This window comes from Epinephelus moara, chromosome 2 (assembly GCF_006386435.1).
Source record: "Epinephelus moara isolate mb chromosome 2, YSFRI_EMoa_1.0, whole genome shotgun sequence".
Lineage (NCBI taxonomy): Eukaryota > Metazoa > Chordata > Actinopteri > Perciformes > Serranidae > Epinephelus > Epinephelus moara.
Window position 1 is genome coordinate 30968386 of NC_065507.1, and position 27288 is coordinate 30995673.

The 27288-nt window shown below is 42.3% G+C and overlaps 1 protein-coding gene across 1 annotated transcript; it reads left to right on the forward strand.

Annotated features, from left to right (window-relative positions):
- Positions 1 to 279: 279 nt before the first annotated feature.
- foxo1a (forkhead box O1 a) lies at positions 280 to 27288 on the forward strand. The gene is made up of 3 exons (XM_050061854.1): positions 280 to 1282; positions 22104 to 22295; positions 23026 to 27288. The coding sequence occupies exons 1-3, from the start codon at positions 632 to 634 to the stop codon at positions 24211 to 24213; spliced, it is 2031 nt and encodes a 676-aa protein (XP_049917811.1). The 5' UTR covers positions 280 to 631; the 3' UTR covers positions 24214 to 27288.

Sequence of the window (27288 nt, forward strand, 5' to 3'; positions counted from 1 at the left end):
TAAAATAATATAATTTAATTTAATTATATTATATACTCCTCGCTGGACGGAAAGTGTAAAGTTACATATAATTTTGATGCATAATTTACAAAGAGATAAACACATTTGACAGAAAAGTTCTTTTTTTAGGGGCTTCGGATCAGATGTTTACTAGACGCAAAAATGAAAACAAGGACCATTTTTTTTCATCCAACTCTTTCGATGCCATTCATTGGCGCTCCTCTGGTGTCAATCAAATGTGGGCGGTGTCAGCTGACAAACGATACTTCCAGTAAGTCCTCACATGCTGTACAACACAGAGTCAACAGGCTGTACGCGGCACAGACCAACATCACTACGAGTGGATAACAAAAACAAAGCAGTGGCTCGACACAGTGTGAACACACTGACAACTTTTGTTCCACAGGAAAAGCCTTTTTAGAGACATACTTTTTATTATTGTCTACAGATTTTTACCGGCTTGGGATGTGACTTTCACTGTAGACTTTGCGCCCAGGAGGAGCACTATTTTCCCGGACAGATTTATCTTGTGTTCGCTCATATTTCAAAGGCGAAGTTGAGACTTTTGAGGGGCGACAGGTTCGTCACATTTACATGACATTGTAACACTTGGCTCCGTCACCTCTCGACCATGGCGGAAGCGGCCCAGCAGCCACACCTGGTGGAAATCGACCCGGATTTTGAGCCCCTGTCGCGGCCCCGGTCGTGCACTTGGCCTTTGCCCCGGCCGGAGTTCATCAACCCGGGCGACTCCAACACGTCCTCGCCGGTGCCGTCTGTGAAGCAGGAGCCCACCGGCAACGAGTTCATCAACAACCTCAGCCTGCTGGAGGAGACCGAGGACTTCACGGAGCAGAAGCCTGCCATCCTGTGCACCGATTTCCAGTGCCAGGAGAACTGCGTCCACCAGCAAGCTCCACAGCAGCAGCAGCAGCAGCAGCAACATCAGCATCAACATCAGCAGCATCAGCAGCAGCACCCGAACCCGCAACTCCCGCATCAACAGCAGCAGCAGCAGCAGCAGCAGGTGCCTCTGCTCTCCTCCCCTGTCGGCTCGTCGTCCTCGGCGGCCGCGGCCGCAGCTGCCGCCGCTGCCCAGAGAAAGAGCAGCTCCTCCCGGCGAAACGCATGGGGGAATATGTCATATGCAGACCTCATAACCAAAGCTATCGAAAGTTCTCCGGAGAACCGACTAACTTTGTCTCAGATTTATGACTGGATGGTGAAGAGTGTGCCTTATTTCAAGGACAAAGGAGACAGCAACAGCTCTGCAGGCTGGAAGGTACGTTTGTTTTTCTCTCTTTGGTACTTTAATCCAGAAGATAAAGTGTGCGTAAGTGTGTGTGTGTGTGTGTGTGTGTGTGTGTGTGTGTGTGTGTGTGGTGGGAGTTTACAGCATGAATGGTTTAAGGCTGCTGCTTATGCCTGATACAGCAGCTGCCTGTGCCAGTTCTCCTACAAAGTTTTCCAGTGGGGCGTTTTGGTGTGTCTGTGGCACTTAACAGTGGGTTCACAGGGACTTCATTGTGCTTTATGCTATGTTTTTATCTCCTGTGGTATCACTATAATATCCCTCCAGGGATGTCTGGCTTCTCTGTGGCGTTCAATAGCCAGTTTATTCTGTGAAGCTTTGTGATCAGAGTTGTTTATTGTTTATCTCCATCTATGGATGTCTCTTGGAGGGATATCCATTTGGATTAGATTAGGGTCTTTACTTTTTTTCCACAAATGTTCCTAAAGTGACAAAAGAACATGAATGAATCTGTGAACTTGTTTACCATTCGCTCCCCAGCATGGTCTTGTGAAACCATGTCCTCTTTCATTGTCATCCATCCACTTCATTGCAATTCAGTAATCTGGCCAATTGCTTCCATGACCTCCGACAGTCATCTGACTTCTCCCTGCAGTATGTGATTTATATGAGTCTGCTGACTCAACAGGGTTTTTTTTTTCTCTTTGCCTTATTGCTTCCCTCAATGTGCTTTTCAAAAATGCTGTGAGTTCTGGCTGGTTTGAGACAGCTCTCCTCTCTCTGATGGTACTTTAAAATTTATGATAGATTTTAGGCTAAATCACAGTTTTCCATGCGAGAGAGTGTGCCTTGAATGAAGCTGTGTTTGGACGTCTTTGTTGTAAGGAGATACCAGAAGCATTAATGTGTCCTGGAAACAGTCCAAAACATTACACAAGAGGGGACTTAAAATTTCTGATGTGGTGTGGCAGGCCCTCCCACTGAACACTATTGAAGGGCGTAAACCTCCCTTCGGAGACACATAGTTTTAGTGGTGTCTGACAATAAATTGATGACAGTCTACTCTCCCAGCGGGAAATCATATTAAGCCTGTAGTCACACATTGAGAGATTTATTATGTCTTCCTCTGTTATAGGCTGTCTGGGTTGCCAATGAAATTTAAAGCATTTGTGGGGAGTTTTTTTGTCCTCCCCTGTCAGAGTAGGCTCCCATGTTTGAGTCATGTGCTGAGCGATGACACATCCATGTATGGCACGAATGCCAAAGAGAATTTCTTTTTTTAGTTTTTAATGAATCCCATAGACAGATACAAAAAAAAAAACGATATTTGAGTCACAACTTTCATATTTTGCCATACACCAGATTTTATTATATTCTTATGAATTTGACTGAGCACAAATGCAGTTTTCAGCAACGCCCTGCTCCATATTCATCCATTCGACCGCAGTGTTTACTAAAAGGACAAAACTCATGTTGAGCTGTCAAACATGGTCCTGTCAGTCAAATGATATGAGAATGGAAAACCCCTTCAGTGTGGTGAAATACACAGTGAACAAAGCAGGTACTGGGAAGTTGTGTTGCTGGGGGAGTGATATTGTCCCAGTAGGTTTGGTCCTTCAAGGAAAAGCAACATTTCCCCTTCGCTTATCCAAGAATTTGCTCACCATTAACATTTTTGCGTGAAAAGAGCAAAGATGTTTTCCAGTGAGCAGTGAAGAATTAATTAAAAAACAAATTCAGAGGGATGCACTGGTGTGGGAAAGTAAAACTAAAATACATCTATGAGGACCCCAGGAAGATTATCAGTAATATTGAAGGAGATAATGGGGATTAGAAGAAGTAATCTATAGGCAGCATGTGGGAAGGTGACACCTCGTACACACACCTACAGAGTGTTAGTCACATGGAGTCTGAGGCTGTGGTGTATTTGAGGAAAAAAAATGGTGTTGACTTCAGAAGATAGAACCGTCTTTCCATTTTTTTTTAAACTTTAAACTGACGAGAAAGGAGACTTGTCACTTGGCCACTGCAGTGTCAGCAGCACTACCAACATGACCATGAAACATGGCCGTGATCAACACTGTCTCAGTGTTAGTCACTTGTTACAGTGTAATTAGGAAGTTATTATATAGCAGAGTGTACCCAAGACAAGTGTCTGTAACCCTAACCTGAATCCGTGCAACAGTAGATCATTTACATTTTGCAAAGCATGCAACAGAGTCACGCTGACAAAGACTGAACATGTCTCTGTGTCTTCGTTAATGTATCTAAATAAATAGAAGTTTCTCTTTGTTGTTCTGTGTAGAAGTAATTGTGATTGGCGGCTCGGAGAGGGGCGCTCAGCCACCGCCTGGGCTTGCTGCTTATCCTGCCATGTTGGGGGTGTAGACTGAGTAATACTGTGGGAAAGCAAAGTGCCATTCACTGCTGCGAGGGGAGTTATTCATAGAGCTCCCCTCTGTTCCATACAGGGGGGCTATCGCACATTGTCTCCTCGGAGCGAGCTTACTTATGAGCCAGGGTGAGAGCCAGAGAGGAGCTGAGGAAAGATGACAATGTAAAATGCTAATTTTGTAGCTAGCCATGTGTTTTTTTATTGTGTTTTTCTTCTCCAATGGTCTTTTGATGTAAATAGTCATTTCCAGATGGTTTAATTCGTTAATTGGTATTTAATTCAGAGAATTGCCAAAATGCATGTATTCTCAAGTATAGCTTTTTCATCTCTGACTGCCTTGTTATGTTCAGACTCAACTGAGGTGACATGAGGAATTGGAAACAGGAAAATATGCAAACTGTGTGGCAGACCTTATTCCAAAGACACCAACTTTGCAAAATGACTCTAGATATTCATACAAAAGTGCTCAAAACAATTAACCGACAACCTTTGATTTTAACCCTGTGAACGTTGAAGAGAGAATAAACCAGCCAGAATGAGAGCTGTACATGTTTTGTGGTTTGTGGAAATATTGGGCAGACCTGTTGGTTCGTTGATTAAGTCATAAGTGAAGTTTGCGGTGGCGTCTCTTGTGCTGTAAGACAGTGATCACGATGACAGTAGTCACAACACAAATGCTTTGTTTCTAGGCACCCATGAGTGTTTAACACCCTCAATCATTGACTGTAAATCACTTAAGGTTCAGTCTTTTTGAAGTTAACCAGGGATCATTTCTCCATGTGACTGATCTCTGTGAACAGATGGGGCTCTCCTGAAGGGAACGGGCTGAAGCACATGAAGTTTTCATTAATCTATGATTAAGGCTGTCTGCTCTGTAATTGTTTGAGGCCGAGCTTGTTTCACAGCGCTGCTGATCCTCCACAGTCGGTCGTGTCTGAACTGAGTCATGACAGCCTCCACACTTCTCAGGCCGTCTGCGACAGTGTGAATTTTGAGGACAGTTGTGCCAGGTGGGACCAGCTTGGAGAAGCTCTGTGAGTGGACTGGACACTGGCCCTGGCACAGGACGCCATCCAACAGGAAGAATAGCAGATGGCACAAATTATGTATCACCAAACCTCTCTGCAGAGCTGGTTATTTATTTTTAATAATGTCCTCATCCCGTTTTTCTTTATTTCATTGCATAAAATGGTAAATGGGCTGCACATTTTGTGCTTTTCTCGTCTCAAAACGCTTCACAACACAAGCCAGCATTCACCATGCATGATGCCACCTGCTCATCAGGAGCAGTAACCATTCACATGCACACTCATACACCGCTGGCCATTGGGAGCAATTTGGGGTTCAGTATCTTGTACAAGGACACTTCACCATGAGTGTCCTTGGGCAAGATACTACATGACATGTAGATTGCAGGGGCCAGGGATCAATTCAGTTTCAAAATGTTCTACTTTGGGTAAAACTCTTCACTCATCACTGTCACTTTTTATGCAGCCATCCAATCACAGTGGAAGAGGGGTGGGACAAATAGCCTACCACAAGACCAAACGTCACACTACAACAACAATAGAGGAGAAATGTGTTCATGTATTGTAGGCTATATAAAAATAATATATGTTTTCTCACCCACAAAATCTTATGATTTCACATAAACTGGCACTTTGCATGTTTCAGACAGATCAGGGATTAATAATAAAGTTTTAATTAAATTCAATTTTAAACTTTTTTTGATAAAGGAGTAAATGCTTAAGTACATGAGATTTATTGTTTTTGGGTTTTTTTGTTGTTTTTTTACCATGGCATCAAATTGCGTATTTCGCTGGTATCGACTGCTAAATTTCTGGAATTGTGACATACCTACTCCTGAGCTAAAATGTTTGTAATGTGTGTAGTTTAAGTATTACAAACAGTGTGTCAGACTGCAGGAAACACACAAATTGCACACATACATTATTACAGTATATACAGTACTCTCACATCCTTCCATACCTGACAAAAAAAATCTGTTCTTTTTTGTATTTTTCTACTACTCGTACGTCACCGCAGGATAAATATTTGGTTTCAGCCAGTGGAGCTGGATAGCTCAGATGCTCTTTGATGTCAGTATCGAGATCAATTCGGTCATAGGTTTTCTCTGTACACGGCGCTCTCTTGACCTGAAATTCCTCAACCAACGCTGGTAAACACTCCCACGGATCTCAAAACAAACTGTGCCGGAACAGACAAACATGTAGGTCCAAGCAGATTGTACAGCAAGTGACACGAGGGTCATTACCATGTAAATGCACCCATTGACTCCAATCCCTCTTAGTCTTATAGTAAACACTGTAGGTATCACAGAGAGGGGAGGTTCAGAAAGGTCGTGTAGCCAACTGGGATACAAGTATGTTTGTGGAATATGTCTCTAATTTGTCTCTATAAGCAAGTCATTGATCCCAGGGACCTGACCAAATCTTACCTTGACTCCGTCATTGCATTGAGTTTAGCTGGTTACTTGAATTGCAAGGCCGTTTTCCAGAGACTGCATTTTAATCTCGGCATTGACAAATAAATGCAATAGAACACTGTAAAAACACGATCACATGAGGCTTAAATTATGTCACAGTCTTTTAGCTGAGGCTGAAACTGTGGCGAGATTTAGAATATTATAGATATAATAAAGGCGATACAGATGAAATCTTGTACTGTGACATCAAAGGAAGTGTCACATTGGTGTCATTGGTGTAGCACAATCTCTGCATTTTGACAGATCTCTATTGTCTCGCGGTATATGTTGCCCAGCTACCTAAACATCCTGTTAAAAGTAGTTCTAACAACTTTGGTTTTAACAGATTGTAATGTCTTTGAGTCACATTAGTGATGGTTTAAATGTTTCTGACAGATGTTGGAAAGTGACTATGCAGTGTATGTAGTGTCTGTAATTGCTGTGTGTTATCTAGACTATTTTTTTCTTCCCATGAAGCTTAGGAATACGACCTAAAGAAATACAGAAGCTAAGAATTAAGGCGTTCTAATCCTGAGTGAGCACAACGCTGGCTGTACTTTATCACCAATCACAAACTGTGTGTTTCTTTGGGTCTGAAAGTGTATTAGTAGGACAGGGAGCTGGATAGAACAGCAGTCCTCCTGTTTGTACTGGTTCAACACACACAGACACACAGACACACACACACACACACACACTCACACACACCGCTCACCCCCCTGAGGCAGTCGAGGAGTCCAACCTTGGCATTGCCCCAAGACATGAGGGGCAGCTGTGTTTCTCAGGCAAAGAGCTGGAGGAGCTCTCCTCACCCTCCTCCCCATTTCCTGCCTGCGCCGCCTGCCTCTCCATTCCTGCTTTTCTGCCTCTGCACAAAGCAGGGCACACTTAATGTTGTGAAGGGTTACTGCCCCCCTCCCTCGGTCAAACCCCAAGAAGCTAACCGCTACTGTTCTCAGAGAAAAATTAAGAGATGAAGAGAAAGCAAGGGGGAGAGAGAGAGAGAGAGAGAGGGAGAGAGCATCAGAGACCCAGAACGCTCTAAGTTCAGACTGGGTGACACTTGTTAGGAGTTGCATAACAAGACATTTACTGGAATCAGGGAGCCGCAGGCCAAAGTCTGGTGCCACTGGTTAGTCAGCGGAACTGTGAGGCACTGTGTTAGAGATATGTGGGACGCTAGTCTCCTGTGTGCGTGTTTGTGTGTGTGTGTGTGTGTGCACATAAACCTGGGCCTCATAATTAAAGCCCTGCTGCTGGCAGATGCACAGACACGATGGCAGACAGACAGACAGGCCGACACAGGGAACATTCCTGCACAGGCTTTTATATCTTTTTTATTGTGGTGTGATATTCTTCCTTTCCTTCTCTTCCCAGCTGATTTTAATCCAGTATCTCCTTACAACTGCCTGTTTTCACCCCCCCACCTTTGCTTTTCAAACCGCTCAGTGCTTTGATGTGCGGAATCACCATAGCTGGCACATCACTGGTGTTAAAAAGGAACTGTGAGGGTTGATGAACACTAGCAGCTAGTCTTTGAACTATGTTGTGTAAGGCATCCATGTAGAAACTAGCGCTGCAATAATGATTATTTTTAGTATGAATTGATATATTAACTATTTATTCCATCAACTGATGAATTGTTGAAGTTATGTAATGTCAAAAAAAGATCCCAAAAAACAAAAGTGGAACCAGTGAACCAGTGGAAGGTTTATTTATTTATTTTAATTTTCTGATTGAGTATAACTGACCGTGTAAGCATATTTAGATCCACTTGTTCAGGTGTTTTGGGGTTCAGCATGGTATGAAAATGCTATGTAGATGAGTGAAAAATACTGTCACGTGCAGAGTGATGTAACCGTGCCCATCCACACTGATTTGATTGAGCAACAGTGTGAAACTTGTATTCCCCTGGATTATTTCACAACCTCATGTTGTCCTTCTGTCTTGCTCCACATTTGTTTACCTCTCAGCCCTGGCGTTAGCACTGTCTGTTGTCGTCTGTCTCTCGTTCCCTCTTACTAGAAACATTTTTGGGATATTAATGACTCAAGCCTTAACAGACTGGAATAAAAAGAAAGCAGGTCAGTGTGGCACAGCAGGGATATCAAATGGTGTTTATGTCTGTGTGTGATATGCATGCATTTATGTATGGATCTATGCATTCTGTAGACGTCACATCACTTCAACCTCAAACAAGTATTGACAATTGATTCCATGTGCCGGTGCTGTCTGGGTCATTGTTTTACAGTAACCGCATGTCCAGGACGCCATGGGACGAAGCCATCGGGCAATGACAAAAGCTGTGAGACACATACCACACACAGGGGATCATGTCTGTCTGTCTTTTTATATGTCTGTGTCAAAGAGGCTTTGTAAGTTCACATTCAGTTGGGTCATTGCTCTGGTCGCCAGACTGTATTGCAAACACAGAGATTTTCTGCACTGAAATATCCCCAAACATGCAGAACAAATGTAACATGCAAGTTTTACTTTAAAGTGTTTCTGTTGCTCCATAGAACAAAACAACCACATTGCATCTGCAGGGGTTTGATATGCTTTTGATGTTCCAGATGGTCCACTGAACAGGACTCAGCCAAGGTTTTTCTCGAATCAAGAACTTGAGCCACCAAGGAGAAACAAATATGTCTTTCTTAATACATTCTCTGGGTGTTAGGGATTATGTGTAATGAGTTTTAGTGCTTGTCATTGCAGAAAGAGAAAATTTGGTTCAATTATACAGCTGCTGAATTTGAATTCTTTCAAAATCTCTTCAGATTTTCAGAATATTTCACTGAAACTCAAGTTTTCATAGTTAGATTGCTTATTTTGTATTATTCTCTGTTATTATTTTTTAAAATGTGACAATGCTTTGTGCTTTAAAAAAAGACTTGTTAGATTCAGAGCTCACTCAATGCAACCAATTTTCTTAAACTGCTGAAAATGATATTAAACACCTATATCTATTACAAATGCACGTTCACCGAGCTGAGAAATAATAGCTTAGTAAACTATAAGTGATATTTTCAACCTCATTTGGTGGCACAGCTGGTGCTACAGCTGGTAACTTCACACTTTATCTCACTGGAAAGGACCCAGGAAAATCCCAGTAAAGTGCCCCTTTCATTTAGTGAATTCAAACAAATCATGTCAAATGTGTACACGGGTGTTTCCACCCACCTCAGACACTGGCATCACACAACCCCGCAGTGCTCCTGCCAGAGTTTTGTTTTGTCAGTTCTTTTTTTCTGGCTGTGGACCAGAGGACAGATCATTCAGTGAGTGTAGAGTCTAGTAATTGCACAGAGAGTGTAAATGATATACAAAAAGATACCAGCAGAGAGTGGAGCCTCACTCAACAGGACAGAGGAAAGAAGCCCACGCAGCCTGCTTTGCTCAAGAGTTTAAAAAAAAAATAAAAATAGAGTTGACATCCAGTGGCGTGGTCAGGTAAACAGTCATTTAGGATGAGTCAGATTGTTTTGTTTTTCTCAGTGCGGGTTTGGTAGTAGCAGGCCGAGAGCACGTGACTGTCTGTTTTGGCGAAGGGTTTGCCCAGGCATGGCAGTTTGTTTCACTGAATATGCTGCTGCTCTGTCAGCCACCACAACTTCTCATCAGTCAGAAAATTTGGAAAAATGTCCTGTGGGGTTAACAGGAAGACCTCAGCATTGTTTTACAGTGTGAGAAGAGGAACTGTTGTAAGGATTTTGAATAATTTCACCATTCAAATGAGAAGTGAAAGCCATCAGCACTTCTTCACACATGAAAAATGTGGTGTCCCATCGGGTTCTCACAGCTTGTGTGTGTATGTGAACCGGCTACAGACACACAGGGAGTGAGTAGAGCAACACTTTTACGGGACCGCTCACTGCTGAGGGCCCCAAACCACAGGCATTACCCAGACCCACATTGTTGTGCAATTCCCGCCCTAAAGCGATTATGCACGGTGCCTGTCAGACTGGCTGGGCATTATCACACAATCACACATGCATTCAGGCATGTGTGCTTGTATTCACATACATGAAGGCTCACAGGAGCGCTGTGGTTGACTGGCATGGGTGGAAATTAAAATGCGCACTTTAATCAGAAGTGCCGTTATGACTGTGCGTCAGACGGCAGGTTCCCGGCTTCTGTTGTCACGGATACTAATAGTTTGTTTCAAGGTCAAAGTGCGTAACAGTGAATCCGTACCGCCCTCAGGAGTGCTCACTTTAGGTTTGCATTTGTGTCGCAACATTACAGGACTATTGTCTGTGTTGTATAGCGAGGCGCTTGGCTGACGTGGTGTTTATAAAAGAAACACCTCATAGGGAGAGGAGAGGTCACCAGCAGTTAGGTTTCACTTGTCATTAGCTTCTACTAGCACATAGCGCATATACTGAAACATAAGAAACAAAATTAATTTCTGTTAGCAATTTCAAAACAACTGTGGGATGTTTATGTTTTATCACTATCGCGAGTACTGCTGAATGTCTTTGAGGGTAGAGAGAGGGTGGCATCTTTAGTTTCCATACAGGGCGCCTGTGTTGGATTCTAGGAAATGCAGTGGTGCCAGTCAGGCAGATTAGACGTGTAACTACATGTGGAGTCATTTTTCTCTCAATGAATCATTCATGTCCCGCTTGAGATAATTGATGAGGGAGATACCAAAGTAAAAACGAATCTTGATCTGTTGACGACACTGGCTTGTGTGTCGTCATGTGAATAATCCAGAGTCATTATCTCATTGTTTCAAGACACTGTCATTTGGAATTTTTTTTCCAGACACTGATATAATAATTATTTCACAGTCTCATTACCATAAGGTGATAAATATTAGAAAAAAAGATGTGTATGTACATATCCTACATCTTCTATTCAACACTAATATTTGAGCTTGAATACTGTTGTTGAGCCTATATCACCCCCCTTATGTAACTTTCCACTTCTCTTTATCTGTCTTGAGAGAAAAAAATAATCTGAAACCCATGATCTCAGGAAACATGATTAGTTTAATGTTGCACATAGTGAATGTAACAAACACACTGTTATTACCATGATCTGTCTAGTACATTAGTTACAATAGTTTCTCCGACAGCTCATGCAGTTGGCTGCAGTGATTGCATGAATTATCTCTTCTCTAGAATCTATTACTTCTCTCTTCCTCCACCTGCTCCTATCCCTTTGAACAGATGCAAATTTCAGCCCATGGCTGACAGGAAGTGGGCGCTTTGAAAGCAGTACAAGGTATGCAGTACCAGGGTAGTGATGTCATTGGTAGAGGAAGCAACACTGAGTGTGATGCTAGATTCTGCGGCATCTTCCTCTTCCAGGGTTCCCTTCATTTTTTTTTTTTTTTTTCCATTCTTCTGCTTATCTCCACTCAGAGCTGGGAAATGAGGTGAATGCTTGCTCATCGTTCCTCTAAATCATCTTTTGAATTCTCAGAATTCTCATATTGAGATATTTTGTTAGTCAGCTAAATAATACTGTATGGACGTCAGTTAAATAGAGCCAAAGTAAATGCTGGAGTGAGGCTTTGGTTTACTCATGTATGACTCCTGTCCTGACCTGTACTGGTGCCAGCTCTGACTGGGATGCCAAGTCCAGGTCTTGGTGTCCTGGTTTAATGTCATACTTGCTATCTACTGTCCCTCACAAAGATGTTAACCCTCACCACAGCTGATAATTTTTAGAGGAGGAGATTATGAATTTTTTGTAGTCCTACTACATCTTGAACCACTTGTTCCAAATTGAAACACTAAAAGTACTGTAGTCACCTTATTTTTCCATGTGAGCCCCGGACTTCCTTCCACCAGCAAAATTAACACATAGTTTCACAATGCGGCTTTTCCCATGAGACATCGATTTAGCATGGCATCACACTTACAGTATATTGAATGTGTGTGTCATCTAATTCCGCTGGTGTAATAGCAACAAAGCCAAATGACAAGGACGCTGGTGATAATAAAAGAAAAAACAACTATGCAGAAATGTTAACCAGAGCAATATATTTATAATAAACAAACATTGTTTTGCATTTCAAATCAAAATGAAGATATCCTTTTAAGATAATCACGACAAACGACAATCTAGTCATCACTTTCTATTTAAACACTGAGTCCCTTAGCACTCTCTCTGTGAGCTTCATAAATATATTCATTTTGTGATGTGTCAGTCTTATTTCCTTTTCATAATAAGCCCATGAAAAAAATTGTGATAAAAGGATTATAATGGCTCCACTATGTCTCTTAAGGTGGCTTTAAGTTTTTTCTCTGTCTTCTTTTTTTGGCAGAGCATGAGTCATGCTAGTTTAAGAACTGGCAAACAGGTAAGTGTGTTAGACTCTATAACGTACAGGCCTCTTCATGGATATCTAACAAATCTGAGAGTTAAAAGAAAAGAAAGCTAAAAAGATGTGTGTTTTTAAAGAAATATTTATTTTTTCTTGAAAAGCAACATCATGATTATTTGTGACTTCAGGCTCAGGCCATGGTATTAGTATCAGGCTCTCATTTGAGAACATTACTGACAAAATGTGCTCTCTTTAAAACTCTTTGAAGTGCTAACTTGCAAGTGATGTCTTGCTTAATATTAATGGCATTTTTGGTGTTCAACAGGAATCACTGTGGTGTTTCAGAGCTGCACTTTTCTGGAAAACAATCCGTATTCAAATGGTTTTGGTGGCCATTTTTCTTACCAAACACTTTTGGTATACAGCCTTTTTAGGGGTTGAAGTGCACATATGGTTTATGGTGTAATAAATAACACAAAAAGGGAGCGGACCAATGAGAAATTCTCTCAACTCCATATCCAAAAGGAGATTTATTGCTGGAATCAACATCCAGCCATGAAAAACAGCTCGGGGATATCCCCGTGTTTGCCAGGTTGAACTGGGGTAACAGCCGTGTAAATATAACCCCCCAAACACTCTCCTCACCCTCCCTCCCTTTCTCCCTCCCTCCCTCACACCCGTGGTGGGTCAGGCCTGTGAACGCAGGCCGCCATACAGGCACCCAGCAGTGGTCTACACACTGCATCTTTATCCAGGCAGAGCAGGCAGCAGCCCAGCCCAGCCGCTCTGCTGATCAGAGGCGAAAAATATCCCCGCTCCACAGACACAGCTCTGTGCATTTACAGACTCACATTGTGTTGCACATAGCAACACATGCACATATTTCAGCATGGTAAGCTTAGCCAGCACAACCCGGTCCCTGTCTGTACACATGAGCTGTGTGCTGCTTAAGTCTGAGTCACAAAATCAGCGAGCACAAGAGAGAGAGAGCTCAGCATGTTAACACCCACTGACATTAACGCGCCAGGACATTATTTTAAAAGCATGTGTAGCGGTTATCGTAAACAACATATGAATAGTCTGAATAAAGTATAAAATGTAATACAACTCATTCGTCACTCTTTCACCAATACAGCCAACATTTATAGGACGTATGGCAGGTAACATAAGGATAGTGTGAACAAACACGATAGATAAGAGTTGTTAGAGTTACAGCTGAGGTTGACGCACTGAAATGGTTTGAAGTTAAAGTTCATTTAAGTATATGCCGAACAGTAAAAGTGATTAATGTGTCAGTTGAGGGTTGAAACTTAAATATTCACTGACTTTACATAAGTTTACTCTCCATGAGGAGCACTACTAAGCCTGTGGAAGAGGTTATACAGTGGAAAGTGGTTACAATGATCAACCACTAATATGGATTCAGATGACTGGGACAAAATCATTTTTATATAGATATCTTTTTAATACTTTGCTTGTAGTAGTCAAGAAGTACACTAACAGTGTTCACTTTTCATACATGAAAAAAATATAATTTATTTCCACAATGATCCTTTTGGTTGCGTCAATCCATCTGATTGAGGCTGGCTACCTGAGGCGCTTTGTGTACTTTGAAATCATGATGGGAAAAAGAAAGTCATTTTCTCCCAGTGAAAAACAAAGTCTCTTCGAAGCTCATATCAAACTGCCAAAAACAAGCCAAACAGATGCAGCAGCGAAACTTGGTGTTCCTCCATCTACCTTGTGTAGTCTATTCAAAAAAGGAGATGGCTGCTAGTGATGAAGACTTAAACTGATATGCACAGGGAAAGTACCTGTGGTTCAAGCTGCCCTCAGCAAGTGGACCGATAATGTGCCGTCACGGGATGCCCCCTTGAGCGGGCGCTACAGCTGCACTGTACTTTGAAACAGTAAATAAAATTCAGTAAATAGTGAGTCTGTCTGTTTCATTACTTTACACTAATTTAATAAATATACAAATGTCAATTATGAAAAATAAAGAAAACAAAACTCTGGGTGTGATAATCATCCGCTTTACAGAGCTGAAACTTCTCAACAGCTTGAGAAGGTAAGAAAACAGCAAACATGAATTAGATATGATTTTTTAGAAATTACTTCACAGCTTACCATTGATGCCAACAATTCTCCTGCATCATACTTTCAGATGTTAATTGCCGTAGGATTAGCCTTGGGCAACTTCTCGTCTTTTTGTTATTGGCCTGGTGTAATGAAAGCATGGCAGAACAAGAAAACAGATTGGATTTTAAGGTTTATAGCCAACAAACACAAAAGCTTTGACTGATTTTCTTGATCAACAACCTTTCCTTCTGTTTGACTTGTTGATTAAAGTTTAAAGTTTGAGTGTGCGCCGGTCACTCATATGCTCACTCAGCCCAGTTTTTTTTCAGAGCAGTTTGTCCAAATGTCAAACGTGGCCAAAGCACAGGAAATGGCAGATGATTTGTTATTCTCTCACCAAGTTCTGTTTGTTTGGATCCATAATGAGGTTGAATCATAAGTGGGGAACTGTTTCTAAGATGTACAATAAGAGCTTTATCCGCCATTGTAATCCTGTTGGAAAAGCCTACCTGGACAAGGGCCCCCTCTTTCCTTTTTCCTCTTGTTTTTGCCCAGTCAGACTACAGAGTTTTGATTAGGAAGTAGTGGCTCTTGAACCCATAGTTTGCTTCAGCTGGACCCTTGCATTGCAGCTACCAGGGCCTCATTCTGCAGCATTTTGCACAGAAACCACAAGCATCAGTGGGATCAGTATCAGGACTGGCCAGCTCTTCCTGTGCGGATACAATGCAGCAGGAAGTTTGCTAATAGCCACTCCACTCCGCCACTCGTCTCACACTATCATAGAGCGATGAAAGATCCTGGAGTGTCAGTGGCTTTGCTGCTTCTCAGCGTAAGCACAAAACCACTCACAGACTATTTATCATTTGTCTGCAGTGATTGTGAGACCAATCAATCTTAAGCTTTACCAGTCATCATCCGCTCAGGTTTCCAAGTTCAGCTCTGTGTGTGTGTGTGTGTGTGTGTGTGTGTGTGTGTGTGTGTTTTGGGGGAGGGCGTTTGGTTGCGCTCAGATTCCTTGCAAAGGATTGTGAAAAGGAGATCCTGCCAAGAGGCCGTCAGTAAATACATTTGCAGACAGATTTGCTTCTGCATGACTTGTGTTTTCTGCCTTTCCATCTGCGCTTTATGATGGTCATATAACTCAGCATCTCACAATGACCATTTTGAGGAGCTACTTTCCTGGAAGTCATAGACTGCTACTTGGGCTCATAGAACTCTAAAACTAATTTAGGGCGCTCCACACTGAGCAATCTGTGTCTGGGCCTCCTCTCTCCCCTCTCTTTGCCAAATTGAGTAATTGGAAGTTGACGTCAGCTGTTGAGAAAGGGACCTTTTTTTCTGCAACATGAGTGTGCGATCAGCTGTGGCCAGTAGTGTGTGCGCATGATGTCCCAGAGGAGCACGTGAAAAGGACAAGGGAGGAATAGAAGGCTAGGAAGGGGGAGGGATGGAGGGAGAGGGCAGAAATGATCTATTTCTGGTTCGAACCATGTCCTAGGGTCAGTTTCCAATTTTAATCTGGGACTGTTTTTAAAAAAGAAATTGTGGTAAAACAGACTTATTTTTATATAGCTGCTTAACAGTGACACATTTATGTGCTGCTGACCAGTCAAACCTGAGGCGCTGTGCTGTGTTGCTCGCTGCTACACAACATTAATGACAACAATCATTTCCTTTTCTCTGACTGTTTCTAATGAAAGCGAGGGTATAAATAATAAAAAAGACCAGAGGCTTTACATTTCCTGTGCTCTGCTTTTCATTTCCACTGCCTTTTATGATCATTGCCGTATTGACTTTAGTAAATAGGTCAATGATTATCACTGGTCAGTCCAGTATTGGTGCTGATGATAACTTATCAAACTGCAAACACATGAAGTCATCACAGTCTATTCAGATTGCTTTGTGAATGTGGTAATGTGAAGGTGTAGTGCTTCATTTTCTGTGTGTGTGTGTGTCTGAAGATCAGTACACCCAGACTGTAACTGCTTCCTTTCATTTTTAATAAAACACAGCACAGTAAACACTGTACAGCCACCGCACACCACTTTGAACTATTACATCAATGACTAAATATTCCATAACTCAGCAAGTCAAGGCAAAATTTAGGCACAGACACTCGCTATCAGTCATTTGATAGGGACTTTATTCACAGTTTATGTCCAATAGATCAGAAATCCCTCTATTAAACAACCACGCAGAAATCCCCCTAAAGTGAAGCAAAAATCCCCCAAAAACATTTGATTTATTGTTGAGTTGAGTTGATTTGGTTTTAAAATATATGTTTCCAAAAAACAATCTGAAGTTGGATCAACTCATAGTATCTTTAGCCTAAAAGAACTGACTCTATAAAAATAACTGTTGCTTCTTCCCTCTGGCTCATGTGTTATCTTTTTGATCAGCTTCTAAAGGTTCACCACAATGTGCCACCTTTAGCTAGCCTGATTTCCTCATGTAAATCAGTTGTAATCAACCACTTAATCACAGAATACCAAGTATATCTGACATGAAGGGGAAAAACCTGCCGTGAGTGTATCTTTTGATGATGTTGTGATCACAGTGAGTAGTAGTTCCCCGTCACTTGTCACCCCACCATCTCACCTGGAGCTGTGTGCTCAGGCCCATGCTGTTGTTAAGCGGGCAGACCTGCTGAGCTGGTGTAAGGCTAATAACAGGTTTACACATTTTCTGTCTTAACCGCACTGCTCTAACTCAGCTAGACTCAGCACAAAGCTCCAGACATGACCAAGCTACAGCTTTAAGGCTACTTACTTTGGTGGTTAGAAATGGTGTGCTGCATACTCTATAGGTTGTCCTTTTAGCAGCCGCAGACATTACACAGAAAATCGCTAGTTACAATGCAAGAACACACCTACTGTTAAGCCTGAAACATGGGTAACGAAAGGTGAGAAAAGCCTGTTCAGGACAGCACCGTTTCTCTAATGAGTTCAGTGGAAATAGTGCAGGGAAACCACATTTTTTTTTCACTTTCATCGGTTCCATATCTAAATGGGTGTGAAACTTCTCAGAGAACTGCTGGCGTGTGAGTTTGTGCCGGCTGCACGCTTTCATACAGTGAGGAGGGAGCATTGCTGCAGATGCTTCATACCTATAGCTGTATGGGCTTTGCAGCTGAGGTTTCACTTGTGGCTTCACTTGATTCAAAGCAGCCCTGCAAGTAGGAGGTGCCGCGCTCCTCTGGGGATTTTTTCATTAGGCAAGTTGACATTTGAGCAGCTCTGAAAGCATCAGCACCTTGGTCAGTGTGCCAGCATCTGTCTGTCTACAGTTTGCTACTGTCTGCTGGAGAAAGGAGAAGAGAAGAGGTGAAGGAATGTAAACATAGGAGAGGAGAAGAGGTGAGAAGAAAGGAAACAGGATGAGGAAAGGAGAGGACAAGGAAGGAAACAAGATGGGAGGAAAGGAAAAGGACAGAAGATTCAGGAGATGTAGGAGTTGGAAGGAGGCGACAAGAGACAGGGAAAGAGTGAGAGGAGGGAAGGAGACAAGAGCAGGAGAGAACAGAGGGGATAAGAAGAGTAGGAATGAAGTGAGAGGCAGAGAGGAGGTTAACAGAGGGAAAGGAGACAAGAAATAAAGAGGAGAGATGGAAGGAGAGGAGGAGAGGTTGATGTACCGAACACTGTGGCCTTTCAGTAGTGCTGCCAGTGAGGACGTTTAAACCAGCACAGTGTGTTCTTTACTGATCCTTGCCCACTCTGTCACACACAACCCCTCTTTCTCTTTTTCTTAAATAGCCTACACTCAAGACACATTCTCCTGTGCCTTCTCTCTCTCTCTCACACACACACATGCACTCACACCACCCAGACGTCCATACTGCAGCCACTTGTTGAGTCATGACGTTTCTAGTCATGCAATTCAGTTTCAGCAGTCACACGACAAAGTGAGTATTGCTTTCATTTAATAAATCTAGTGTGACATCATGGATTAATGTCTGTTGCTAAACATAAACACTCTGGCGGCGGGGGGTTGGGTCGGAGGAGGGGGTGAAAGCTAAATTTGCAATGTCCACTTGGCTCATGGCGCTGTGGCTCCACATTCCATGCCTTTTTCTTTGCCTCACGACCGCCGCATTTCCTGCGAGGCAGGAAGTCAGCTCTGTTTCCTGTCACAGTCCTCTTTCATGTGGTCACTTCCTCGTGTTTTGCCAGCGCTGCTCTGTTCTGTTGACTCAGAGAACGGAGGTGGTGCTCCTCGCGGTGGGCTCAGGCAGAACAGAGAAAAGTGTTTTTATTATCTCTGGCTACGTGAACTAGCCTTCAGAGATACACTAATGTCAGGTTACCGCCTGTTTTCACAACATTTATTATGATGACATTCCTCCGTACGACACAAAGGTTTTTATTCACAATAACTATGTAATATGTGATGATATTATTTTGAGGTCACTCTTTGCAGGCTTCTTTTCCAAAACTGTCTCCAACATTTTGTTGCATTTTTTTAGGGTAGAAACAAAAAGAAAGTACTTTATAGATTGGATGGTGTCATTGCCTCTTCTTAAAAAAAACAACACAAGATAGGACTGTCCTCGAGTGACAGTAATCAGAGTTCAGTTCTGTGAAATCGCGGGTTTTGTAACCTTGTTGAGGAATGTTGATTGTGATGGCTGCCTGGCTGGGAATCCTGCCTTTACTGTTTCCTAAGAGATACTAACAAGTTGGCTCTGATTACGTTTGAACTTTGCACGCAGTGATTAGCTGGAATGTTAAGATTCCTGTGTACTGTGGCCAGAGATAAATCAGTGTCACATACAGTCACTGGATCCAAAGGAAACACTCACAATTTGTTAAAAAAAATAAAATTAAAGAGAAGTACATCAACGAATGTGGGAAGCAACATGCCATAACTTTTCAGTGATATACGCATGTCCGTGTGTGTGTTTGCGTTACTAAGGGTATGACTGTGTTGATGTGCATGTGCTCATCCCAAATCGCGTGTGTTTTCAAACCACGATATCACTGGCTGCAGTGAAGAGAGCAGCAAAATCAAAACCATACTGCGCTGCTGTTTGTCCTACTGCCATTGCACTAAAAACATGAGCTGGCACTCTCACACACACACACAGTGGGAGACGAGGCTTTTCCATTGGCTCCACCAGACACCCTCAGCCACACTCCCCACACGGTACTCCGAGTTCTGCCGAGTTCTGGTATTTCCCATCAGAGCACTTTTTTTATGACCCTTCACTTGTACTCCCTCTATTGCATCAAGACTTTTAAACTGGTTTTTAAAAGTCCTCCATCATCACAACACAACACAACACACAGCGTAGTGACTGTGACATAAGCCAAAACAGAAACCAGCGCCTCTGCAGCGGAGACTTTAGCTGTGAGTTTTTCCTTCCTGTCATCAGGAAGATATAGGGCTGTAACAGGACATCCCGGCGTCTGCACTCACATTGCAGTCATTCCTTGTTGCAGCACAGCTGAAATTACCAGCACTTTTAGCGGTCATGGGAAAGAGAGACTCATGACCAGACTTTACTCCTCACATTTTGTCATAGCTACTGATGTGCACGGGGAGGAGTGGGAGAAGGCATTTGCTAGGCTAATCAGGAAAGGGCTGTCACGTCCCTCAGATCATGCAAACTAGACCGAGACGATTGGCTGAGGCAGTCGGGTCATTTGATTCAGAATTTCATTCATTTGTAAAGGGCCACTGTTCAGTTGGGTCCCCATGTGCCCTAGTGCCTGAGGTCCTCCAATGAGGAGAGGAAAGCGGTGGAGAGAAGTAAAAGTAGATAGAGAGAGGAGAAGAAGAGGAGATGTTAAAGAGGGTGTTGTAGCTGGAATGGCATTTAGTCATATTCGATAGAGCAGATTCGTCAATTAATTGATTTTCTGAGAATCAGTCAGCAACAATTCTGTTAATTGATTAGAGGGAGACTCATTCTGTGGCTGTGGAGGTAGCTTTGCAAAGTTTGAAAAGATAACCCTGATGATGTCATAGTTATTAGGGTTATCTCAGTTCTGCCTTTAGACTTATATTTTAACAGAAAGGCTTTGTTACAGATTGGAGTCGTGGACTTTGAAAGATTCGGGTATTTGACAGTCTAATGAAAGATGCTTTGAAATTCCATTATGGAAAATGCAGGATCCATTGTGTTTCAAGAGCTTCAACTAATGTCAGAATATCTCTGCTTTTTTCTTTGATTTTGGCCAATTTTGTCCTTTGCAACTTTACTAACTTTATAAAAGTGTGACACTAAATAGCTGAAGGACCCCATATAATCTTTGTAGTCATATATTCAGCAAAAAATACCAGATATTTTCCATTTGCAGATTTTCAAATGCAAGAATCTTCTTTTCTCTGTTTTATATCATTATACTGTTGATCAAAACAAGCAAATTGCTGACATCACTCTGAGCAATGGAAAACTCCAACAGGCATTTTTACGGTTTTCTGATTTTATAGACTAAACAAATCAGTCATTATTTAGTTGAAAAATGAATCAACAGTGAAAGTAATTAGAGTGGGACAAGATTTCAGAGTCAAGAATGAGAAGAGATGGTAGAGATGAGGAGAAGCAGAGGTGAAGGCAGAGCAGAGGGCAGACTGTGAACCAGATGTGAAGCAGTGACTCACAGCAGGAACAGGCTTGATGACGTTAGCCACTATGCACGCTAAGCTCTGCATGTGTGTGTGCACCGGGAGTTCCAGCCATTTCTTCCAAAACAACAAGCTTTACGCATGCACAGTAATGTCTGGCCAAGGCTCATTACTTCATGTCGTGGCCAGGACACAAAACGATACAGAGCCAGAGTGTAAATTATTCTCTGAGGCTAAGTGGTCACTTCAGTAACAGTTTGGGCTGATTTAGAGTTTGAAAATCATAACATGCTGAAAAACAAGTGGAGACTGTAGTGTCCCAGTACAGTAGTAGCTCCAGTAAAGTAGGCCAGAAATAGTGTCTCACTTTCTGTGGTTTGCTTAGCAGACATTTGCCCAATATTCAAGCTTTTGTTTGCTGTGTTTTAATAATGCTTCACTAGCTTCCTGCACAAAAATTAGTTTTTCCACTGGGGGTGTCACTAAGCAACGCCAGAGCGCTGTATTAATGTGTCTGTAAGGAGGAAAGATTAGTCGGTTTCCTCCCTTTGATTCTGTGCTGGTTCAGACAAGACACACAGTCAGGTGGAATGTGAGTGTTGGTATAATGGTGTTTTACAATGGGCCCCTCTGTTTTGTGGAGGAAATAAAGGCCCACATGTACAGTATGTTTGGAGATAAGAGTGTCTGCAGTTTAATCCTTGTTCTGTTCAGGATGTGTTGCTCATGGGGTAAAGTTATTGACATCTTTTGTGTGTGTGTGTGTGTGTGTGTGTGTGTGTGTGTGTGCGCACGCGCGTGCACATGTGTTTCTTTAAATTGCACGTGGCATTAAATTGTTGAGTGACCTTAAAATCTCTCCTTTCTCATCTGTAAGTCAGCTGTCAAGCCAGATGTGTTTTTTAGAGAGAACCACCTGTACAGATGGATTTGCACTTGTATGCTAAAGCAGATCTGAGGCGTTTCGGTGAAAGGGCAAACACAAATCTCTCTGTTTGTCTGCTCCTCACCTAGCGTCTCTCTCTGTCTCCATCTCCTCCAGAACTCCATTAGACACAACCTGTCGCTGCACAGCCGCTTTATCCGCGTCCAGAATGAGGGGACAGGAAAGAGCTCATGGTGGATGCTAAACCCGGAGGGCGGGAAGAGCGGCAAGTCCCCGCGACGCAGGGCGGCCTCCATGGACAACAACAGCAAGTTCACTAAGAGCAGAGGAAGAGCAGCAAAGAAAAAGGTAAATAAACAAAGAATCCAGCTAATGCTTTTGTGCTGTGACATTGTAAACTTTTCAGATTTGAACCATGCCAAGATTTTTCTTTTATCACAACTGTCTCTACATGGTCTGTCACAAAAAATTAAACCTTTTTTTTTTCATTTACTATTATTATTTATTAAATCATTACTCTGCCATATTTAAACTGCTCTGGCCTGCCTGCTGTTGCTGCTTCCTCTGCATGCCGCTTTGCAACCCGCCAAGGAAAGGCAGAGGGGCCCCAGAACAGAGCCATACTGCCAAATATAATACTATAACAGTTTTCTCTGACAAAAGTGTTCCTGACTGAAATGGGATTTTGGTAATATTCTTAGCCTAAATTGGTCAGTTCTTGGTCAGCATTACAATCATAAATACAATTATCTAGACTCATTTGCCTAGCAGAGGTGAAGTAAATTAACTGAGAATGATTCTATGTGTTTGTTAGTCACATCCACACCTCTACTTTTTTATTCTTATTGTCTCTTAAAGTAGTCATGTATGTTAACTTCCTTTGAAAAGCTATTCTCAAGATATTACCACATTAATGATATAATATTTTGCAAGAATACTTTTGTATTGGATTTTTTTTACTACCATCCAACCCTGTGTTTGATTGCCAGTGGTTTCTGCCCAAAAACATATGCTACACTGACTGTCTCTGGCACATACAGTCTTTTGGTACACTGAGAGTCTCCTTGTCTCCCCACAGCTGTCCCTGCAGGGCGGCCCTGACGGAGGCGCAGACAGCCCAGGCTCCTACTCCAAGTGGCCTGGCAGCCCCAACTCCCACAGCAACGACGACTTTGATGCGTGGAACAGCTTCAGGCCTCGGACCAGCTCCAACGCTAGCACTCTGAGCGGCCGCCTCTCACCCTTCATGCCTGAGGATGACCTCGGGGAGGCAGACGTGCATATGGGCTACCCAGGAGCCCCTGGGGCCAAGATGACAGCCACGCTGCCCAGTCTGACAGAGATGACAGGCTCTCTGGTACACAGTTCTGAGAATGTCATGGAGAACCTTCTGGACAATCTGAACTTGCTCTCGCCCAACAACTCTCAGGTTGGTGGGGGAGCAACCACCCCTGGCTCGTCCCAGTCCTCCCCCTCTCCTATGATGCAGCCAAGCCCTGGTTACCCTGCTTACAGCTCCCCCAGCATGGCCCAGAATCCTCAGCAGGAGTACCGCAAGTGTGTGTATGGCCAAGCAGGAATGAACAGCCTATCGTCCATGCCGCTGCAGACACTGCCAGAGAGCAAGCCCAGTTTCGGGCCCAGTATGGGCCAGTACAGCTGCCCTGCGGGGCTTCTGAAGGAGCTGCTGACGTCAGATACAGACCAGCACGGAGAGCTCATGCCATCAGTGGACACTGTAGTGTCTCAGTCCAGCGGAGGCTGCATGCTGCCACCGTACAGCAGCAGCCAGCATGCAGCCAAACTCATGGGAGGAGGGAACGGTCACCCACATGGTCTCTCTCACACTCACCCCCACAATGTGCACAGCCAAGCCCCGACAACGTCACCAGCTATGAATGGCCGCTTGCTCATGTCCCTGAGCCACAGTGGGGGCACCACGCGTTTGCCTACAGCCAAAAGCCCTATGCAGATGCCTTATGGCCTCTCCAGCCACCTCAGTGCAGGAGGCATGCCTGGAGGCTTCTGCCCTCTTAACACCAATGGATACGGCCGACCAGGCCTGCCACAGCCCTTACACCCAGAGAAGCTGCCCAGCGACCTTGATGACATGTCCATTGAGAAGTTTGAGTTTGACATGGAGACGGTCCTCCATGACACTCTGATGGATGGAGACTCTTTGGACTTCAACTTTGAGCCAATGGTGACCCAGCAAGGTTTCCCCCACGGAGTGAAGACCACCACACACAGCTGGGTATCAGGGTAGAAACTGTAGTGCTGTTGCTGTTTGGTAAAAGGCACAATCAGAACTCATTTGAGACAAAAAGTGTATCTTAGGATGTTTAATCCTCAACCCAACTTCACTTGCAGTTTCTGCACCATCAACATTTCTGTTTCAAAAATACTTTCGAATCACTTCAGCAGACTGAGACTGGCCGTGAACAGCTAAGGACACATCTCTATTAGAGCCCCTGAACTGGTGAAGATGATATCAGAATTATTTTTGAAATATTAAAAATCCTGTACAAACTTAAGTGCCAAACATTTTGCCTTAACGTAAGAGCCAAACTGAAACACACCTCTCTGGTTTACTCACCAAGGTTACAGATACTATACAGTTGTGTCTGCGATTTTTGCAAGTGACACTGCCAGCTACATCTCATCAGCAGCAGCACAATCTGTAGAAGTTCACAAACTCATACCATGATGTTTACTGTGTTTCCACAATCAAACCTTTTGTATGTACAGTGTAGTGATAATTGATTACCACTGCAAAAGAATTATGAAGGTAATCTGGCTCATGGGTTTGTGGACTGACTTGATGTTAAGTGAGAGACTTCTCAAGGGATCCTCGGATGATGTTACATAGTAACTCACTTTGTTATTGCCTGAATGTACATAATGTCGTCATACAGTTTGTAAAATTGGGCCTCTTGGTGTATTTTCTAAGACTGTAAATAATGTTTACAGAGTGGAAGTCAAGGCAGCAGAAATGAGCTTACGTTTAAAACTGGATCGGATTCTTTTAAAAGCATGTCGAGTGGACAGATCTATGCTTGAGAATTTGTCTCAATCAGGCTGTACAATGGTAACACACTTAATGATTTCTTGTACATACCTTAAGAATGTATATTAAAATGATGTGGTAGATGTTTACTAGATTTAGTATATATTTGAGACCTAAATTATTTGTGGTTAATATAGATTTATGCTGGTGCATAACCTGCACTCAGACATGAGAATTGTTCTGAGTCATTCGTCACTCTGAACCTTAATACCACAGGGGCCTATTTATTGTGCCTAACAAAGTAGATATCGACTGCAGGCTTGAAGGGTTTTATATTGTAAATGTCTACGGTCCAGAAGATACTCAAATCCAGCGGTCTTGAAGAAAAGTACAGTGAATTCTTTACTTTCAGTTCCCTGCTTTCACTTTTTTGTGACTGTAGATTGTTATTGTTAGGGTTCCCTGAACGCTTCGCAGCTCTGTGAATGTTACGAGGTCAAAGGATGTTAGTGGATAAAAGATATTCTCAGTGCTTCTGTTGTTTTCACACCAAGGCTGAGTCCGAGACCTGCCAGAGATTGTCATTAAAGACACTGTGAGTAACGGGCCTGTCCCCTGTTCAGTTTCAGAACGTTTTATATTTTATTCTTTGTCTCAGAAGGTTAGTGTGACTGATTTAAATTAGTACAGTATGATTCCTTTTTGTCCTGAGGAGCCCTCTGATGCTGTCAGAAGGATCAGCTTTACTGCTTTTAATGAGACTCCACTTTCACTCTGCCCCTCCTACCTCTACATATCTCGATGTCTTTTTTTACATTTGACATAAAGTTAACATGTGACTTGATAGCTCAAATCATCTTCTTAACAACAAGTCTAATTACTTTTTGCCCCTGAAAAGCGCCACTAAGTGTTAAGTATCTTATTTAGCATGTATATTTGCATTTTCTGACTTGCTTTTCCCACTTACCGCTGTACTAACAATGAGCTTGTCAGCCTGTCAGTGACTTATTATGCAGAGTCACAAATAGTGTACAGGATTGTGGCTACCTTTGTGAAGATGGTGTCTGTAAACATGACTGCTTCTCATGAAGTCGACTTGTTCGGTGGCTGATAGACCAGGTGGTTTAGAGATAACAAACTCAAAATGATAACTGCCTATTCCACATTGATGTGTATTGCATGATTTATCCAGAAACCACATATATGAGTACGTGTCTGATCATGTGTTGTCACAGGCTCTGAGTATGCAGCTTTTTATTTAAATCATACTGCTAATGAGTTCACCTCCAACCAGAGGGGAAAGCTCTTTAATTAGTTTGGTGTTTGGTTGAAATTAAAATCTGCATTCTCCAGCACAGCAATGGCACATGATCTGACACTGCTGACAGAGATTTTTAAGAAAGCCAGGGAGCATTTAATAAAATTCTTAACATTTCAAAAGGCCGTTAAAAAAGCTGCTGTTTGGCTTTGGTGCCAGGTGTTGCCTTTTCTTACCCAAACTTGCCATAGTGTACTATAGCCAAATTTGCCTTTGAAGTCAAAATGATATATTTAGCATTTTTATCATGTGATATGTTCAGAATTATATATATTTGTGCCGGTCACTCAAGTCAGGATAAACTGTAATGAATCCATGTAGTCAGTGTCACAGGATTCACTCTAAAAAAAAAAGAGCTGTACTAAGTAAATTATATCTCTACATTTTTAAATGATTGAATCTATGCATTGTATTCCTTAATTTTATGTTGCTATTGTTATATTTTCTTTTCCTTTGAACTTACGACAGAGATATTTTATTGTAACATAGCGCTGTGAGATATTATGGTGTTGTTGTTGTCAAAACTCTATGTTCCAGATAGTTATATGGGAAAAAAAATGAAGTTTATTTAGAAAATAGATGATGCAGTGATTAATATGCTAAGCTTTTGTAAACTGACAATGTTGTATTTCTTGTATTTAGCTACAGTTTTTAGAAAATAGCATCAAAAAGCAAATTACTGAAAAAAAAAGTAAGGATATATTGCATTTTTAAAATGGAAAACACAATATTTAGTCTGTCAGAGAAGTCCTCCTCAGAATGCAAATTCTGGACCAATTTTTGTAATTTTAGTAGATTTTAGTAGAAAGATATTGCACTTTTACTTACGTTTTATAACAAAGTGCTCCTCGTAACAAGAGGAAGAGTTCCCATTACATATTTGAAAATAAAAAATCTGTTACATTGAACTTATATACCGGAATAAATTGGAATTGTGCTGTGTGATTTGCAATCAATAAGAATATGTAACTTGTTCAATATTAATGTATTAAGACCTGAATAAATGTACTTCTGTG